We start from the raw sequence: 21,697 nt of genomic DNA on the forward strand, positions 1-21,697 counted from the left end.
ATTTTTTTGGCACTCAGCGATATGGAAAATTCTGCGGTAGGTATCAACAATTAAAAAAGTAAATGAAGGGTGAATTTATGTAGGTACCTACCTCTAGGGTTTTTTAGGATTCCGTAGTCCACAAGCAACCCTTAGATATAGTTTCGCCATATCCTTCTGTCTCACCGTCAGTCCGTTCGACCGTTCGTTTGTATGTCCGCGGCTTAGCGCAGAAACTATTACTAATAACACAGCACCACCAACAGTGCAAGAGAGGTAGTAAAATCTTCTGATGGTAAGTGATGATGCAATCTAAGATGGAAGCGGGCTAACTTTTCTAAGAGGAGGATGGAACTTCACACCCTATCGGTTTCTATACGACATTGTACCGGAACGCTAAATCGTTTGGCTGTTCGACTTTTGCCGGTGGGGTGGTAACTAGCCACGGCTAAGGCCTCCCACCAGCCAGACCTGAACCAATTAAGCCCAGCCCTGCCGGGGATCGAACCCCGGACCTCCTTCTTTTAAATCCACGGCGCATACCACGGAGGCCGTCAAAAAATTGCCGATAATGTAAAGTGCACCTGCTTTGCAGTTCAATAGCTGCGAATAGGAATTTGATATTATCTCACCGTACCAATTAGCCCAACCTACCCCTTTGCAGTTCGCTACCACCCTACAGTTGATTTTGTTATCTCAATTGTGGCATTGTTGAAACTGTTTGTGTTTTTATTATTCTAAAAACGCTTGACTACTGTTTCATCTGATGTTATGAGACGTCATAGATACCTACTTTAATCATTAGCGTGGTATTTTGTACAATTATTGTCATATACAGGGGCGTAGCTAATGTGGATGTGAGAAAAAAATAGTGAAATGTTATCCACAATATCACTGAATCTGGTGCTTTCCGAAAAAAAATCTTTCATATTTATTTTAAGCAAGAATGTGTTATTTATACAAATAATTTTGATACAGGGCCCCTTTAAGGCACGCTCCGCCACTGGTCTTATACCTACCTACTAGCTTTTAATACTTAGCAACTTCGTCCACGTGGAGTTACAAAATAGTAGTTTAAGTTATTACCTTTATCATCAACTAAGTATCTGCCGATGAAAGTTTCGTCAAAATTTGTCCAGCTGTTTTAGTGATTAGCTGGAACAAACAGACAGAGAGACAAAAAATATATATTTTAATAACTTCCGTATTTTAGATATATTATAATTTCACATGCGTTTAGTGAAAAGCTGTAGATTTTAAACTACGAACGGACAGTTAAATTTTATTTATTTCTATAGGTGGATGCGATAATAAATAGTTACACACATTCTTGTTTTAATATGTTTACGTTAACTATGTCTCGAACGGTGAAGGAAAAACATTGTGAAGACCTGAGAATTTTATTAATTCTCTATGTGTGTGAAGTCTGCCAATACGTATTAGGCCAGCGTAGTGTACTAAGGCTTCTCATTCTGAGAGGAGACTCGTGCTCAATAGTGAGCCGAATATGGATTGTCAATGATTTAGAGTTAAGCTAATAGTTCACCACGCTGGCCCAATGAGCACTTCACACACGCAGAGAATCAAAAAAAATTTATGGTAGGTATGCAGGTTTCCTCACGATGTTTTTCCTTCACAGATTGAGACATGTGAAATTTAATTTATTAAAATGCACACAACTGAAAAGTTGGAGGTGCATGCCCCGGACCGGATTCGAACCCACACCTTCCGGAATCGGAGGGAGAGGTCATATCTACTGGGCTAATTTAAAGAGATACAGAGAGACAAACACGCATAGCCGTCAAATTTATAACACCCCCTTTTTTAACGCGTCTCGGCGTTAAACGCAGGCTGATCACCTCTCACTTTAAAATTCTGTATCTCGGGAACTAATTAACGTATCGAAATAATTCTTTCACGAATATTTTTTATTTTTAACGAAGAATACTGAAAGCTAACATTTAAAAATAGTGAATATTCTCCATTATTTTATTATTGGAAAATTTCTTGATTTCTACTATCATACTGTGATGTTTTTTAACTTTACCGCGGGCTGCTATCTCTTTAGATAAAATGAAAAAAACTTCAATACGGGTTGTACATTGAGTCTAAATCTGAGTTCAATCGGTATAATACTTTTCAAAATTATTAAAAGCCAACACAAACCGGCATTTCATATATATAAATAATAAATAGAAGATATAGCCCGCCTACCAGCATTGGAGCAGCGTGGTGGGTAAGCTCCATAGTTCCTTTCTTGTCATTGAAATAGGCTGATAGCTGATATAATAGACAATATAGGTAGGTAACTAGCTGTATGTAGGTCATCTAAGTCTCAATAGATATATCAAAAGAGATATACGACATTTCTTTCGCCGGCTCGCTCGAAACGCCGTAATTACGTTTCTTTCAGAGTTCGTCTCTATCAGAGGCTCTCCCGCATTTTTAATCCTCAAAGGCACAGGGCGCGTCCGGATTGGCCGGAACTCCTTTCCGGAACTCGCCTCCGGAACTAGCCTCCGGAACTCCGGAAGGATCGATTTTTCATTGCGAATTGCGAATTTGAAATTCTAATAGCGTTTACGCTCAGCGTTTTCGTTTTTACGCGCGGGTAATTTCGTTACGCGCTCCAGCTTTGTGCATTGCGAATTGCGACAATTACTCGTGGGGGATTTGGAAATGTTACCCCTCCATCCCCCCATTTAGGTAACAATACCCCCTTTTTAATCCCCGCCGCATATTTTTACCCGACTGCAAGAAGGGTTATGTATTATTCAATGGCTCTTGACTTCAATCTCAACTGATGATACTAACAAACTGATGTTAAGCAACGGTGCAGTCTAAGTTGGAAAGCGATACTTATTTTACCAATACCTCTTCTTGTTTATAGTTGCCGGACTTCTGCCGGCTAGTCGACAGGGAATGTTCAACTTGCACGTACTAAAAATAACCTCCCCTGTGCTCCGTGGTCAGCACGGAACAGCTTGGCATTTCTTCACGCTGACCTTCCTGATATTTTATATTCTCACTTTTCTTCTCTCTCTTTTTCTACCAATACCACTGAAGGTTTCTACGCGGTATTGTACGCTTAACCATGGACGATACTAGAACAGACCTGAGTCTAATTAAGAAAATAAAAAATCCTGCCTGAATTCACGGCCTGCCTTTCTGTTGAAAATCACAGCTCTACAAACTGCAAGAGAAAGGTGGTAAAAAACGGTACAAATGAGGTGTGTTATAATTTTCGCAACTTCAGGATTGTGTCATAATTTAATTAAATCTAATAGTGGTGATAATAGTCAAAAACTTGAAATTAAAGTTACGAGGGTTCCAAACGCGCCTTGGTCCGAGATTTCATGAAAAGAAGTCCCGCAGCTAAAACCTGAATTTAAATTGACAGTGCCTTACACAAATGACAATAAGACCGCCATTACCAAATGACAATGAGCGCTGTTAAGACATTAGCGCCGCATCTGAGGGACTTCTTTCATGAATAGGACTTTATTTGGACTTTTGATGGCCTCCGTGGCGCAGTGGTACGCGCGGTGGATTTACAAGACGGAGGTTCTGGGTTCGATCCCCGACTGGGCCGATTGAGGTTTTCTTAATTGGTCTAGGTCCGGCTGGTGGGAGGCTTCGGCCGTGGCTAGTTACCACCCTACCGACAAAGACGTACCGCCAAGCGATTTAGCGTTCCGGTACGATGTCGTGTAGAAACCGACAGGGGTGTGGATTTTCATTCTCCTTCTAACAAGTTAGCCCGCTTCCATCTTAGATTGCATCATCACTTACCATCAGGTGAGATTGTAATCAAGGGCTAACTTATAAAGAATAAAAAAAAATCGGTCATTTAAACCTTGGAAAGCCATCACTACAAATTCAATGATCCCTACTTTAACTACCTATGATAATATAGTAATAGGCTCACTTTAAGCTTTTATAGAGTCACAAAGGTCTGAACATCACAGGCTCTCCCCTAACAACGATCCGCCCTCAGGGTCTTGATTTTTTTTTTATCAAACGCGGTGAACTATCATTAGACTCGAATGGCTTGTAATTTGCGCATTACAACATTATTCTACGCCCATTATGTCATTCGTGATCATTTCAGTCACTCTTGAGTGAATGAACGGATGAGTGAGTGATTCGCGTGAGAGCTGCATTGACACGCGACTAAGTTCTCTTCACTGAGTCTCTATAGTGAATACAAATAGCCCTTGTAACAAATACACACGATATGCAACTTTAATACTATGTAATAAGCGTTTAGTTAATCGTATTTATTGTTTTGTACAACATGTTCATTAGAAATTGCAAGCTTAAATTGAACACTGAGTTCCAGTCAAGACAATCTGTTCTGTATTATATTGTATTAAGAACTACAATGACTGAAGGATGTATTGTGGTTTATTGCACAATATAAAGATTTGTTTAATTGTACAGTGGGCAGTGTAAACATGGGGGTTGGGGTTACATTAACACATTGCACTTTGTGAGATAGTTTTGACAGAATTTGCAAAATAGAAGAATTGCTAGCTTATAGTTGCTACTAACAATATGTATGCGTCAAGTTATTTGACTCCACATATCAAAGAACGCTAACTAAAGCAAATGCTTTGTTGGTTTTGTAATTGACATCCTGCTGACTATCACTAATTCAGTCTTTATGAACAATTAATTAAAATAAACATCAAATCAAATGATGTCATCTACCTATAATGTTTTCTTTTTCTTTTTTTTTTATTCTTTAGAAGTTACCCCTTGACTACAATCTCACCTATGGGCTAACTTGTTAGTAGGAGGAGGATAAAAATCCCCGTTCGGTTTCTACACGACATCGTACCGGAACGCTAAATCGCTTGGCCATACCTACGTCTATGCCGGTAGGGTGGTGACTAGCCACGGCTGAAGCCTCCCACCAGCTAAACCTGGACCAATTAAGAAAACCTCAACCAGCCCAGCCGGTACCTACTGTTATGCACTCAGATGGTAGCGAACTATCTTAAAAGAGATACACGATAATTCAGCGCATATGGTGGATAGTTTCCTAATTCTTAAAAATATTTTTTTTTTCGTTTTCTGAAAAAGAATCGCATTTATATCTTACTCAGAGCAATTTCACCGGTCATAAAATATAGCCTATATTACTCGATAAAAATGTAGCTTTCCAATAGTGATATTATTTAGTCTGTGGAGAAGTTTTTCAGTTCATCATAACAAACAACCAAAAATCTAACCTTACCTCTTAATATTAAGTGTTTTCAAATTCAAAATCATTTATTTCAAGTAGGCTCAGTTTACAAGCACTTTTGACACACTTTTGACACGTCAGAGATTTTGAGATTCAATTTCTGTAAATTTTGAAAATATACAGAAATCGAATCTTGGACAATGACAATAACTTATCGAGTAGGTACACTTTGAACATAGTTTTAAAATATTCCAAAAGTCCACCCCCTCAATCGACGAACTATTAAAGCTTAAATGCATCTCGTGGGTGAATAAATGTTTGCCGGGTCGGCAGTCCTCCCGCGGGAGTCGAAACCCCGACCCCCGGGAGGCCGTATTAAAAACAATAACAGCGACAATCGCGGACTGCTAGTTACACTAACAAGTCCCCGAGGAACTCAGCCTAAGGGTGGCTGACGAAAGATACAAACTTCCACACCTACCAAATGAACGTCACATTGAACGAATATACTTCTATAGGTAGGTATAGGCGCCGGAAAGTGATTTGAACCAAAATGACAGCCATGCGCAGGTACAATTATTATCCGGTTTTATTTTACATCCATACTTAGGTGATATTTTATAAATGTGTACCTGTGTTGTGTCTCTCTGTTTGTTTCCCGTCTTTCACGGCAAAACGGAGCGACGAATTGACGTGATTTTGTAAGTGGAGATAGTTGAAAGGATGTAGAGTAGGGTATTTAGGGGTAGGGTAGGGATCCGAGACTTGGTCGCTAACTCTGGGCCTCATAAGAAGGCTCAGAGTCACACATCGATGGAACGAGCTATGTTTGGAGTATCTCTGCGTGATCGAATCAGAAATGAGGATTGCACGAGATTTTTTTTAACGGACATTAGAAAAGCGTTGAAAAAACTTAATTTAACGCCACGTCGCGGACGTCTACTAGTAATAAATAAAATACTAAACTAAGCCAATTTGGAAATCGAACCCTGGACCTTGAACCACAGCACTGTCAACTGTGCTAGAGGTCGCTAAATTCAATGTACAAGTGGTCGAAGTTTTAAAAAGGGGCTGTAATTTTTTGGCATCGTCGCTGGGGTACGCTAATCCCATCATCGTGGTCGACCGCGCTCTCTTGTCCCGTGTAATCTTGTTGTGCTAATGGTCTTAAGGCGTGCAAAGGGCTGATCAAACGCACCAATTTAACGCACCAAATGTTGCCGATTCCTGACCTGCAAATACATCTTAGTAGAAAAGAGTACAAATTCTAGGAGGAAGATTATGAGGAAAGGGGAATAACACCTTTTATTTTCTATAGTTGTATGATAATACTAGCTGCCCCTATATGCGTTGTCCAGACTTTACTATTAATATTGAAGTCGTATTGGTATAATTCATTGTAAATCATTAAGAAGGTTATATTACATTAGAATATCATTTATTGTTTCGTCCTTACTCAGGAGAATTAATCAAATTCAAATAAAAGTGTACCTACCCAAAATACAACCGTTGTAGTTAAATTTGGCTTTGGTAGAAAAAAGAAAACACAGGTTTGTATTTAGTCAATAGGGTAGGCAGTGCATATTTGCATTTATGAAGTGCACGTCTCTGCCCTGAGCTTACCAACCCTCATGAGAACTGCGTGGTAGGTCCAATCTTTAGGAGTCTCCTTTCTTATAAGAAGGGAGGCCCTTGTAGTGAGCCATTAAAATAGGCTGATAATGATGGTGATGATGACAGAATCCTCATGTCAACTTATTTAGAGACGTTATTCGTGGACACACAAAACCGACAACAATCGGTTTTCAATTAATGCACATTCTGACGTGGCGTCGCAGCGTTGAGCCCTAAAGCTAATCGCGCACTACATGCAACGCAGTCGCTTGTATTATTTAGCCTGATGAGTACCGGAAGTTATGGCGGTGGAGTTTAATAGAGTTGAAAGGGATTTTTATCGAAGTTTTAAAAAAATTAAGAAATAAAAATTCTATAGTAATTAAAAGAGTGGAAATTTAATATTGGTGCATTGATTAAAATAAAGCAAAGGCGACAAAGTGTTAGAACACAAAAAATCTTGTATTTCCTTATCTATTTCATTGTTTCCTGCACATGTCAATGTTGTGATTTATATAATATTTCTTGTTTAAATCTCGAATAATATAAATCTACGATAAATGTAAGCCAGTTAAGCTGTAACCATTGTTAGGAGTACGCAAAAAATATAGAGTTTCTGCATCAACTAATATGTACTGTGTAAATCTGCACATGGGTTCCTTTACAGACAATAAATTAGAAAAAAGACTGGATTTTTACAAACTTGATAGTGAAATATTCAAATTAAAGTTATTGGTTTTTTTATTCAATGGCAAGTCAGCCCTTGACTGCGCCTGATGTTAACTGAAGCGGGCTAAATTGGAAGAGGTACAGGTTTATTCTACCCATACCTCTAACGGTTTTTAAGCGGCATACTGTAACGCTTAATCGCTAGGAGATGCATCTTTGTCGGTAGGGTGGTAACTAGCTACGGCCGATGCGTACCTCCAGACCAGACCAGAGAAAGTTTACAAAATACAAAAGTCTAAACTGACTGAGCTGGGAATCGAACCTAAGTCGCCTATTCACTATTTTGGTATTTATTAATAACCCATTAAATTACACATCAAATCAATTGAAAAACGTCATCTTCCTACTAAATGATATCCACCAGCAGGCACCGGATAACATTTTGTTACATAGAATCTCGATTTCGTTTATGTCAACGAGCATACGTCAAAGATAGTTATCCTGCTGGATCTCTCTGTTGACACAGTGCTACCAACAGCGCTAGCTAGTCGTTAAGTAGTAGCATTGCTAGTACTATTTACATAAACCGTGCTCACTTCAGTTGCGGTGCGCGCTGCAGTGCGCGTGCAGCTTTAGACACCCGTTGTATCCTGAGGGCCGACGAAGTAGGGACCTCCAAAAAAGGCGGGCACGCGTTAAAAGGATTTAATAACTCGGGAAGCAGTAAATCAAAGTTTGATTATGAGAATATGGTAAAATATCTCTCGGACTTGGCACTCATAACTCAGGCATCGGGCGTGGATGAAGTCTGAATGCTCGCGGTGATAAAAACGCGCTTTCATTAAGCATAATTTATTCGATGCGCAACTACTAAATATCGAAATATTATAATAAAGCGCTTTACAGCGACTGGACGTGGCTGCCGCGCGAAAAAACCGCGACTAACCGAGTCTGCGCAGTACCGTCAACATAACATAACATATTAGATTTCTCTTTTTTAATTTTTAAGTATTTTTAATTTCATAATAGATTTAATTACAGCATTGTCAATGGCGAAGGGTGCGCAGAAAAACTTTAACAAGTTTATGTCTGCACCTTTTAATTTTTATCAATTTAATTATTATATTTACTTAAATAAATAAAAATCAAATCAAATGCTTTCAAGAGCTTTTTCAAAAGTGCAACTGTTGAGTTTCTTGCCGGTATCTTCTCAGCAGAATATGACTTCCGAACCGGTGGTAGAATCTTTACAAATAGTCACTGACGTGTCAAAAGTGCTTGTAAACTGAGCCTACTTAAAATAAATGATTTTTGATTTGATTTGATTTAACTGTCCAAATATTTAAATGCGCTAGCTATTAAAAGCGTGAAGTTAATATAGTCGCCGATTATTTTGCTGACAGTACCATAATCTGAATGCAGTAAATAAAGGGCTCCATATATCTGTCGGCGCCGAACGCGTGGTTATTTACTGCGGGCGGGGAATAAATCGCGCGGTGTGCAAACAGCCTTCTCCCTTCCCCCCTCTCGTGTCGCAGCTTGTCTCGACTTGTGCTCGCTGAATATAACGATTCAACGAGTCATCTCTCTCTTTCACACCTATAGCATCAGCAACCATAATAATAATATATATAAGTCAGAATTTATATAATACGATATCTTTAAAAGATATGGCTGAACCAATTTCGATAGATTTTCGTACAACGTTAGATGTATCTAATGTTGGAGTTAACATAATCTACATATTGAGTATAAAAGAGTTAAATACTGGCTGAGACTTTATTTCATACCACAGAACATTAAAACGCTGAGGAATACCGGTGACGGTAAATCCGTGATTCCTACTTAATGATGATGATAATTTAATTATTTAAAATTAAAATAACCTTATACAAAAAATACAATAGTTGAACAACCCTTGAAAAGTTGAAGGAAACTGGTATTTTTTTATTGTTTACAAGTTAGCCCTTGACTACAATCTCCCCAATGGTAAGTGATGATGCAATCTAAGATGGAAGCGGGCTAATTTGTCAGAAGGAGGATAAAAATCTGCACGACATCGTACTGGAACGCTAAATCGCTTTGCGGTACGTCTTTGCCCGCAGGATGGTAACTACCCACAGCCAAAGCCTCCCACCTGCCAGATCTGGACCAATTAAGAAAACCTCAATCGGCGCAGCCGGGGACCGAACCCAGGACTTCAGTCTTGTAAATCCACCGCGCATACCACTGCGCCACCGAGGCATTCAAATGAAAAAATCGCATCGAAAGCGGTTCATCCGTTCGAAAACAAGGATGTCACAAGACACACACATACATACAAACATGAAACTTATAACACACCTCTTTTTGCGTTGTGGCTTAAAAATACCGCTGAAATATTCTTAGATAGTGTCTGAGCAGCATATAAACGTTCCTTATATCGATGTATCCCAAAAGGCAGTTCGTTACTCGCTCGTAACGAACTGTTTGCACCGAGGGGCAGGTAATCTAATCTAGCGTCCCCGAGGAGTTCTCCCCCCCAACCTCTCCACCGTCCCGAGGCATTTTTCCCACTGTTTATATCTTCTTCCACGGACCGCGCGTGTCTGGAATGATAATATTGTTGAAAGGACCGGTGATTGCATGTAAAATCTTACACCGATGGTAACGATACCATTGGTTGTCTAATGTAATGTATGCAATGAAACCGATGCTAACGATACGTACCATTGGTTGCCTAAAGCAATGTATGCAATGAAACCAATATTAACAATACCTTTAGTTGTTTACGATGTTAATGATACGTACCATAGATTGTATAATGCAATGTATTCAATTAAACCGATATTAATAATACCTTTAGTTTATTGCAATGTTTGCTATGAAACCGATGTTAACAATACATTTAGTTGTCTAATGCAATGTCTGCAATGAAAACCTGCAATGTAACTGCCTCGTGCATCCATTGGTCCATTGGTTAGCTTAACTTAGCTAGAGGAAATGAAAGATGAAAACCCAAACATCATACATTGCAATATTTATTTGTTTTTTTATCCAACTTAAAAAATGAGGAGGTCTTTTTTATTGTTAACAAGTTAGCCCTTGACTACAATCTCACCTGATGGTAAGTGATGATGCAATCTAAGATGGAAGCGGGTTAACTTATCAGGAGGAGGATGAAAACCCACACTCATTTCGGTTTCTACACGGCATCGTACCGAAACGCTAAATCGATTGGCGCTACGTCTTTGCCGGTAGGGTGGTAACTAGCCAAGGCCAAAGCCTCCCACCAGCCAGGCCTGGACCATTTAAGAAAACCTCAATCGGTCCAACCGGGGGTCGGACCCGGAACCTCCGCCTTGTAAGTCCACTGCTCATACAACTGCGCCACGGAGGCCGTCAAAAGACTTACTCGATGTGAACTCTTTACCATCAGACAAATTAAAAACCGTTCAAGTGCGTGTCGGGCCACGCTCAGTGTAGGGTTCCGTAGATTAAATTAGTTAAGACATTTGAAGATCGAAAGCAAGAAGCATCTCACGATCAACTTTTCCTTTAAACTTCAAGGAATAAAGTCAAAGTCACAGTCAAAATTCATTTATTTCAATGAGGCTTAGTTTACAAGCACTTTTGATACGTCAGCTACAGCTATAGCTTATACTTATGTATTATGTGGCTATAGGTAGTTCAAAGGTTCAAACCACGATGACGCCACCCACTCTTTTTTGCAATCGCTTACAGTGCAAGTGTGCAATAAAAACTGCAAAAATGCAAGTTCTATTACTACGAAACGAACAGCGATGTGTGCTCACACACACAAAAATAAATCAATATGAATATTTGAGTATGTTTGACAAAGTTTGATAAAGAGCGGGGCACATTAAACTTACTATAATAACTATCGGTTAGCTGCGACTTCGTCTGCGTGGAATTCAGTTTTTCACAAATCCCGCGGGAACCATGGATTTTTCGGGATGAAAAGTAGCCTATGTGTTAATCTAGGGTATTATCTATCTTCGTTTCGAATTTTAGCCAAATCGGTTAAGTACTTGCGGGGTTAAACAGTAACAAACATCCAAATAAATATCCATACAAACATACAAACTTTGACATTTAACAATATTAGTAGGATAGGATATTATTTGATATGGTGATAACAACAGCCAGAGGCCCTTTGGTCCGAGAAGAACTCACAATTTTACTTTATCTAGAACGTGCTAGAACTAAGTAGACAATCGTATAATGCAATTCATTACCAAGCTTTTTTTTCGTCTACATAATACTTAACACTAAATATTTAAAAAAAAAAATAGTTGAAGGAGGAGGAAGAATTGTTACACCCCGCGTTACTCGCTTCGCTAGCGCATCGCTCAGCTCGTGCTGGAACCCCAACTTTACACCCACACGTGTAGAATTGCGAAACTGGAACGCTGAGTCGCCAAAACGCGCAACATAGCAGCGCGCAGTATTCATTTCATACTTCGTCCATACGTCACCAGGTTAATTAGTCGGCACCCTGATTTTATTTTATTAAAATTCTAAAGTCAAGAAGACCTGTTCTGCCGTTCACCCCTGCGTCGAAAAACGTAAGTACCTTCATTTCTATTTTGTTTCCTGCTACACATCGTGTAGGGATGTAGTTCTGAATCTGAGAGACAAAGGACATTTAAGGGAACTCTTCAACGGATTACATTAGCTTGTGATTAGCAACTCCTCGACTATAAAATATATTAACAAATGATAGTCTACCATTTTACTGTTGCTACGTGATTCTTAACATTTCAAATTTGCACATGTGCAAAATGCATTTGCACAATTGCAATAATGGCTTTGTCGACGTGGATGCTTGCAAATGGCGGCGGCCATGTGTCGTTACTCAACAAAGATATAAAGTATAACTTTATAATTTAGATTTTAAGTTTCAAATAAGTGAAATGTAATTCATTTTTGAAACAATACAGAACTACGTAGTGCCGCCGATAAATAGTAACCCTAATATTGTAAGAATACTGTTTAACCTAAAAAATGGCAACACCTACACGTGGTCAATGAAACGTTGTGATGATGAAATCATTATTTAGAATACCAAGTTTTCATTATGTTAGGTATTTCGTCGTCATCAACCCATATTCGGCTCACTGCTGAGCTCGAGTCTCCTCTCAGAATGAGAGGGGTAAGGCCAATAGTCCACCACGCTGGCCCAATGCGCATTGGCAGACTTCACACACACGGAGAATTAAGATATTTCTCCGGTTTGCACATTTCCTCACGATGTTTTCCTTCACCGATTGAGACACGTGATATTTAATTTCTTAAAATGCACACAACTGAAAAGTTGGAGGTTCATGCCCCGGACTGGATTCGAACCCACACCCTCCGAATCGGAGGCAGAGGTCATATCCACTGGGCTATCACGGCTCTGTTAAAAAGTTGTTGTTAAAAAAGTTAGGTATTTGTTAACTAATAATTGTGTCTTGGCGGGTGAGCGGGGCACCCAGTCCATGTTTCACCTAGTATAGGGTCGCCCCTACGATTTTTGAAAGTAATTTCTTCAGGATACTATCATCAGAACATCATCTGACATGATCACAATGGAAAAGTATACCCTTTCGTACAAAAAAATATTTTTAAATCGGTAATCAAGTGACATCAAAGCATATTTTTTAAAATCGAATTTATAAAATTCTCATGTCACAATGTTCGTTCCCATACTCCTCCGAATGACCGAATCTTATGATTATTTTATGCATATTCAATAAGTCAGAGAATCGGCTTCTATCTATTTTTCAAACCCCGAAGTGATAAGAGTTGTCCACACTAGGTCCTAACATATTTTTGTAAACTCCCATACAAACGATTTAATACCATACCATAAAGTTCAAGTGTTAGTGAAAAATTCCGGGAAGGCAAAACAATTGATTAACGTTAGTACTACACTAGCGTAGGGCAGGGGTAGGGCAGGGGCAGGGGCAGGGTAGTAGTAGGGTAGGGGTAGGGTTGGGTAGGGGTAGCTTGGGTAGGTAGGAGTAGGGTAGGGTATGTGTAGGGCGGGAGTAGGGTAGGGTAGAGAATGAGTCAAAGCAAAGCTTAACCGGATTCGCTAGTAAATATATAACGATACACGCGAAAAATCAACCACAAAATATACATAGAAAATAAAATATTATACCTTTAAATACAAGAATTTCCTCCCCTGTCTCACGCCGATGACAGCAAAACTGTGTGAAGTAGGAAAATCTCGAATTACGTACTCCACTGAAGAGTCGTCGAGGAACACAAGCGGGCTGATTGCTTGCGACATGTGACGATGTACACCGAAAGCCGGCAGTAGCCAGACATGTACATATTTTATTTATTTATATTTATTTATTTGCTGAGGACACAGATTAAAACATGTTCATTCAATAATAGGCAGAAGGAGCGCACGGAACACGATGTCTTGCCCATCACAAGTACGAATTTCAAAAAGTAATATATTCTCGAGACTGTACGACACGAAGCGTCGCATCAGTAACTTTCAATATTATTCAAAAAAAATGGCGTCTTATGTTTTTATATATCTTAAGAACTGTTCACAAAAACTAAAGAAATAAGATGGAGTATTTTTTTATTGGTGATTAGTACCCAGTAATTTATTTCCGCAACTAACACATGCATAATCTCCTATATCCAAAAGTCTTTGTACTGAAGTTTCGGGCCCTTGTTCCAAACTCAATTGGTTACTGTTTAAAAGGACTAAAAGATCTAAAAGGAGGTACGTCTGGCAATCGCAGTCTCACGGTCCATTGACGTCACAACGCTTCGCCCACTCGGCCGCGACTAGGCGACATCGTTCCTTTGCATGTGCGTCATACTTTCATTTTAAGGGAATATCTTGGCCCCATGAACAAAATATTTATTTCATGACCACACTGATGCAGACATGACAGCTGACAAAAGACAAAAGTCTTCGAAGTGCGTGTTGCCTAAAAACTATGGTTCTGATACTTGGTCGCTGATCGCTAACACTCAATCAATTTTTATTTCGCCAACACAGCGCACACACACAGCAAGCATTGAAATGAGCTTTGCTAGGAGTCATCATCAGTAGGGTTAGTTATAACAGGGTTATGTTATGTGGTTCCGATCGGGATTCGGAAAAGTATTAATCAAGGTTAAAAATTATAACTCGACTACACTAAAAAGTGTCTGTGATAGAAATCGAGAAATGCATTGGTACAAAAGTGGTCAAGGTAGAGTAGAGGTCGGCACCTACACTGTATGCCTCCTGTGATTTTGCCTGCAACACCTCTGTTAAACCTACGTGGATACAATGAGTGCGACCACGGTTCTGCCTTGGCCACTCTTTTACCTATGCATTTCTCAATTTCTGTCTGAATTATTTTCTTGATTCGACCTTTTTTTTTTTTAATGTAGTATGGTTATAGTTTTTAAACTATAAAGTTTAACAGAATTTCCTTAGCTTAGCATAAGATTACTTAACATAACTATAAAAAAGTTCCACAGTTACAGGAAATTACTGAAAGTCCGTAATGCATTAGGTATTATAGGCAATACGCGTCCAACATTTATACTCATTGATCAAGTACTATCACGGGACTTTACCCTGCAATTTCTGTAAAGTTTCTATGTTAGAGTATGTTAAAAGAAAATGATAATAAAATGGTAAAGCAAAGTCGAGCGTAGACTCTTGTATAAGACTAAAATATACCAAACAAACAATATGTCAAGAAATTTCACTAGAATTTTCCATCAGAATTTTCCATTAGAATCTCCATAAGATTTTCACAATATGCTATGACATTAGCCCCGGTATCCATTGTTCCATTTAAGATTCAATCTTTAAGTAGAATGAGCTACGAGTATTATTTAAAATAATTAATTATTTTATAACAATCACCTAGTATTCCTCCACATCTGGATGTATATCATATTATCTTCCTATCCTACAAGGTTCTCGTCAAAAACCGTACGACGTTACTTCATTACGGGTCCGGAAGAAGTGAGTTTTGCCATAATTGGTTACATGATTTTTTTTACCTACATAAATTTTGGAACTAAAAGTATCGTACGTCGATATAATTTACTATGGATGATGACAAAAATTTAAACAATGCCAGGATTCATAAGACTGCCAAATCGCATCGGTAAAACCTGAGTAAGAGGGTTGTATGAAAGCTTTTTATTAGTCCGTCTGAACACGAATTCTTCGAACAGTGAGCCTTGCCAATGATGACTAAGGGTTCTAGGACTTGGTCACTACCTTTAGGATTACATCATTGTTTTTTTTCTCTATTTTTTTTGTAGCATGTGTATTTTAAATTAACTTCGGAGCGATGGAGGTAGCTATGCTTGGGGACTCAAAACAATATTGTTTGGAAGTTCTGCCTATGATATTCAGCAGTGGATTTCCATCGGCTTTTATCTTTCGAAATTGAGTTGCAGTACAGATAATCATGATTATGATTCACTTGATGAGCCTCTGTTTTTGAAGTATAGTACCTCTTGATTAAATTACAGTACAAGATGGAACAATGTGAACGAGGCTTTTCTAATACGTGTCCTTATGAATTTATCCACCCACATCCACCTCATAACAATTATGTAAATATGCTCATCCGAACACCTTCTGCCATCACAATTATCGCCGATCCAGTGCCCATTAATCCACTCAAATGCACACGATATATGAATATTAATGAGTCGGGTATAAAAGGAGCTGAATTTCGTGGTTTCAGCACACAGTCGCTCCACCTTCAGTCCAGTCGCAAAGCACCAACGAAACCATGAAGACCAACGTCGTACTCCTGCTCCTGGCCTGCTTGGGTAAGTTACTTATACAACATGTTTTTATCAATTTTTCTTATATTTCCGTTATTTTATGTTGCTATTTTTTTTTAATTTGTTAAACCTGTCTATTAGTCCACTACCTGCCCATTCCTCGATTTCTAACGTCACTGAAACTTGAATTGAAACCATGGTCGCGGCGCTTTAGAACTGATCACTTCAGGCAATAAACCTCATGGTCTTCTCTGCCCTTTATATCAAAGTTCAAGTCTCACAGCAGACTTAGAGAGTCGTTCTTCCTATCTCTTCTTTTTTCTTCTTCCCCACCAAACGGTGTTTCTGCGCTGGCCCAAGCACCCGGTGATGCCGCTGAGGTATCAGAAAGCTGACTACGATCTATTAGCTGAGAATAGCGTACCATAGGAATCGTCCTTAAAGGAACGTTTCTCGATACATTTTTTCAGCCTTCGGGCTCCATCCTAGCGGAGCTTTTCCGTAGACTCCCAAGCATCTTTGTGAAGTTTTTTGCACATTCTGCAGCTGGTTCCATTAGGGATTCCACAATTCGTAAATAAAATCAAATGCCTGTAATATGGCAGGTATTTTCTTGGCATGATATGGAAAATCATGTTATCTAGTCGCAAGACTCATAACTAAGTGAAAAACCTTCAAAATACCCATTCAAAAAATAAGTCGGTGCCAAGTTCGTGTAGTGTTGATTTTAGTCGTTACTGAAAATAAAACCGCAAGAAAGAAAATATTGATGTTTGAAAAACAAAAATCTTTATGATAGATACGCCTTGAATTAATAGATCACCGGCTTGGCACCTCCTTTAAAGTGATCGGTAGGTAGAAAATATTATAACGTTATTTTTCCTTTTTAGTTTATTGGGTACGATAATATTTTGAAGTCTGTTGGATTTTTTTTTCAATAATTATTTATTAATGGAGTAAAGCTTTTTTCGATATCCGCTCGTCCGGGGAAGTAGGTAATCCATGGTTCTTCTAATCACCAAACATTACTATGGTTTAATGTAAAGAGTATGGTTACCGCTATATTTAAAGCACACAATTCTGTGAATAAGTGACTTAGCACCTACGCCTCATGTTAGTGAACACAGGTTAGCATTTCAGGATGTTTACCTTACATCTTCCGTAAAGAGTTGCCATCTGATGCTTATAGTTATTTACTCGTACACGATACTAAAATACATTCGTTCAGTATGTATGTCTGTTTGTCCTCCTATTGAGCATGTCCTGTTATTGAGCAACCCATACATACCCTTTATCGAAAAAATCATAGTTCTCGCAGGATTTGTACAAAAAGTGTTATTGGATAGAAGCAGTCGTTTCTTTGCGGAAGTTCATCCTGAATATATAATAATTTGTTTATTTTGCAATTAACCGCGAAAAGCCGACGAACCCATACGATAACGTCACCCAGGTCCGACAAAATACTCTCTACGTACGTTTCACCCCGAAACCGGAGCATCCTCAGGAGATGTAGACGTGCAATTGCAAAGTAAAACGTAAGTAGAGAGTATTTTGTCGGACCTGAGTGAAGTTGTCGCGTGGGCTTTTCGCGGATAATAGCAAAATAAATAAATTATTATACATCCAAAAAGTGTTACTTAAATAAATAAAATTATGAAAGCAAAATTGATTTGCATTGCCTATTGTTGACAGGTCTCGCATCGGTGGCGACATCCCAGTCCATCTACTGCGGTCGCCGCTTGGCCATGGCTCTGGACCTGGTCTGCGACGGGCACCTGATCAAGCGGTCCGAGGTGAAGCGCGAGCCTGAAATGCAGTGGCCCTGGATCGAAGCACAACAAGCTCTGGGCGGCGGCTTCCGGCGCAAGCGACAGGTGGTGGCGGAGTGCTGCGACAAGCCATGCACCGTGGACGAGCTCATGACCTACTGCCACTAAACTATTCCTCGTTAACCGACTGTGGGAGGACGATGACTACTCCTCGTTCATCGACTGTCGGGGGAGAGGGAGGTCGACCCGGCAAATGTTTCAACGGACCCGAAATTATGTTATTGGATTATATTATTGAAATATGTTATTGGAATATGTTATTGGAACATGTTATTGTAATGTAAGAGAATATATAACCGCGCTTAATCCATGCATGCCATTATAATTATTGTCTTTTATTTCTTTAATCCGAATAATATGTTTCATAATCATTTACCCATATTCGGCTCACTACTGAGCTCGAGTCTCCTCTCAGAATGAGAGGGATTAGGCCAATAGTCCACCACGCTGACCCAATGCGGATTGGCAGACGTCACACGCAGAGAAATAAAAAAAATTTCAGGTATGCAGGTTTCCTCACATTGTTTCTCCTTCACCGTTTGATACGTGATATTTAATTTCTTAAAATGCACACAACTGAAAAGTTGGAGGTGCATGCCCCGGAACGGATTCGAACCTACACCCTCCGGAATCGGAGGCAGAGGTCATATCCACTGTCTCCTGTTTCCTATGTCATCACATAATCTATATATATAAAAATGAATTGCTGTTCGTTAGTCTCGCTAAAACTCGAGAACGGCTGAACGGATTTATCTTATCTTGGTCTTCAAATGTTCGTGGAGGTATATGGAAGGTTTAAAAGGTGAGAAAAATTAGAATAATTGCCGGGAAAACCATAAAAACAACCCTTTTCTATTTCCCATACAAACGTTTAAGAGTCAAGGGGTAGTGTGTGGTAAGGGTAGAGTAGTGTAGAGTAGGGATAGGGAAGAAATGCACATAAGTCAAAGCGAAGCTTGATCGGGTCCACTAGTTCTTATATATAACACTTGTAGAACCTCACGGTTTTAAAGTTAGTTCTCATTCTTGTGGGAATACGGAGATAAAATAAATCTGTTACTCCCTGACAATGTAGCTTTCTATTGGTGATAGAATTTTTCAAATCCGTCCTCAAAATCGTTTTTGAGTATAAATCGTTACATACAAATACAACTCTTTCTTCTTTATAATATTAGTATAGAAAGAGTATTGATTTAAGAGTAGGTATTGATTTTTTTTATTGATAGGTCTACGAAACCTGCGTACAAAATTTCATAAAATTCAGATTATTTACGAGTAGATATTTAATATAAGGTTGAAGATGTTAGACAAAGTATTCAATATAAATGCTGGTATAAAATACAAAGTTTTGGAATCGAGTCCCACGGGTTCGATTCCGCTATTTTTTACTCTACGATGGATATAATGGGGTATATGGGGAATATTTGGGTCCCAATGTGCTGGAATGGCGACCCCGTACTAGAAAATGCAGTGTTGGTCGACTCCCCATCTGGTGGACTGACGACATCAAGTCGCAGAGATTCGCTGGATGCAGGCGTCTGAGAATCGTGATGTTTGGAAGTTCCGTCCCAAAGTCAACGTCCATCGGCTGATATGATGATGATGATGTTATATTCGCATATACATACATGTTTTATTCAAATTTAAACTTTATTTCTAAGGGATGCCAAAATTAAATTACTACAAAGAAGTTTCCATGAAAACTAACGATGGATGGATGGAAACAAACTCGAGTGGGGTCTCATATAAAAACGCATTAAAAGAGAATATCGAGAATGTTCTTAGCTTCGTTTGATGAGAAAATTGGGACATGGAAATCCGATTGTTCATATTGAAATAAAAATAAACAATTTTCTTTGATCCGGCTCACATATGATAATATGTGAGCCGGATCAAAGAAAATTGTAACATAATAGAATAAAATTCTGGCATAAAAGTCTTTATTCTAGATTATTTCATGCCTTTCGGAGGTTCTCAATTTTTTTTAATTTCATAGTTATATATTACCTAGGTATGAGCATACATTCGATTCAGTTAGTTCAGTAAAAGTATTATTTGCATTCCCGAATAGTGTTGAAAGAAAAACTATTTAATGACACAAATAAGATGATATTAAATACTGTTAGATGTGTTACTAGGGCATGAATAATGAGGCGCTCAAAAGAGGAAATTTATAGTCAACTCAATGTTAGTTGTGGTCAACCAAAGTTATTTAAACAAATAATAACTAAATTTAGAGCCTCAATAGCTCAACGGTAAGACCGGTCGGACTCATCACCGAGGGGTGGTGGTTCGATCCCCGCCCCGTTGGTCTATTGTCGTACCCACTCCTAGCACAGTCTTTTCCGACTAGTTGGACGGGAATGGGAATATTGGCCATATTGTAAAAGCTATGGCAAATATTCTTTTTTAAACAAAAAAAAAAATGTCAAGTTGTGTTTTCAGGAAGTGTAAATACTATATAAATATAATGGCCATATTGTAAAGATATGGCAATAATTAGAGCCGTGATAGCCCAGTGGATATGACCTCTGCCTCCGATTCCGGAGGGTGTGGGTTCGAATCCGGCCCGGGGCATGCACCTCCAACTTTTTAGTTATGTGCATTTTAAGAAATTAAATATCACGTGTCTCAAACGGTGAAGGAAAACCGAGAATTTTCATAATTCTCTGCGCGTGTGAAGTCTGCCAACCCGCATTGGGCCAGCGTGGTGGTGGTAGTGGACAAACCCCTTTCATTCTGAGAGGAGACTCGAGCTCAGCAGTGAGCCGAATATGGGTTGATAATGATGATAAATATAATATTTATGTATATATAGCGGTGATTTTTTAGGGACGTAACCAATCTATAGTATAAAATTATCATTGTAGGAGGTCTTGTACCACATATCCTGGTTTGCTGATCATTCAGAAAGGTGGGTCGATGCTCTGACGGTCACAATAATCAATGGAGTCTAACAAGCGTCACTTTTGCTGCGCCGCTGTATAATTATATATGTTGCACGCGCCACTGTACTCCACCCTTGTTTTATACTTTTAAATCATCTTGATCCTTCTACATGGTATTTTTTCCCCGTGATTTTTTTATTTACACTTTCTAGGCTTGTAAAATTTAGAATATGGTAAGAAGAATTGTAAAAAAAATCTAGCTTGCATGGCTTGTAACTGGAGTGCTTCAGAAATGATGAATCAAATACGTAATTAGCTATTTTGAGCCTATTTTGAATGACTCTGACACGACCTGGAGAATAGACCCGCTATGCTGTCCCAGTGTGGGTTGACGGACTGATGATTAAGATGGCAATGATGGACTAATCACTATCACAACAATCAACAACAAACAATGGAACAATCACTATCGGATGTAAATATTTATCACAGAGAATACGGTGGAAAGCGTAGGTTTTACTAAAAAAACCCGGCAATAAACTCAACAGATAGAGTTACAGAATATAATATCCAACAGTTTTCAAAGTTGAATATTTTAACATTGTGTGTACCTTACCTATATTGCCCGCCAATATGCATTGGAGCGGCAAGGCGGGTCTAAGCTCCATAGCCCCTCTCCAGGAAGGAGGCCTGGCTCTGTAGTGGGCTGTTCACCATTATCAACCCATATTTAGCTCACTGCTGACCACGAGTCTCCTCTCAGA

General features: G+C 39.0%; 1 protein-coding gene across 1 annotated transcript; it reads left to right on the plus strand.

Annotated features, from left to right (window-relative positions):
- The first annotated feature begins 11,881 nt into the window (after positions 1-11,881).
- Positions 11,882-18,370, plus strand: LOC112053796 (bombyxin A-3 homolog). Its single transcript, XM_024093359.2, has 3 exons — positions 11,882-12,021; positions 16,174-16,261; positions 17,909-18,370. The coding sequence occupies exons 2-3, from the start codon at positions 16,222-16,224 to the stop codon at positions 18,151-18,153; spliced, it is 285 nt and encodes a 94-aa protein (XP_023949127.1). The 5' UTR covers positions 11,882-12,021; positions 16,174-16,221; the 3' UTR covers positions 18,154-18,370.
- Positions 18,371-21,697: the final 3,327 nt, after the last annotated feature.

This window comes from Bicyclus anynana, chromosome Z (genome assembly GCF_947172395.1).
Source record: "Bicyclus anynana chromosome Z, ilBicAnyn1.1, whole genome shotgun sequence".
Classification (NCBI taxonomy): Eukaryota; Metazoa; Arthropoda; class Insecta; order Lepidoptera; family Nymphalidae; genus Bicyclus; species Bicyclus anynana.

Excerpts from the sequence above, each read along its gene's own strand:
- LOC112053796 (XM_024093359.2), top strand. The coding sequence starts at position 16,222 with ATGAAGACCAACGTCGTACTCCTGCTCCTGGCCTGCTTGG. Across the intron at positions 16,262-17,908 it reads CCTGCTCCTGGCCTGCTTGG|GTCTCGCATCGGTGGCGACA; the intron begins GTAAGTTACTTA and ends TATTGTTGACAG.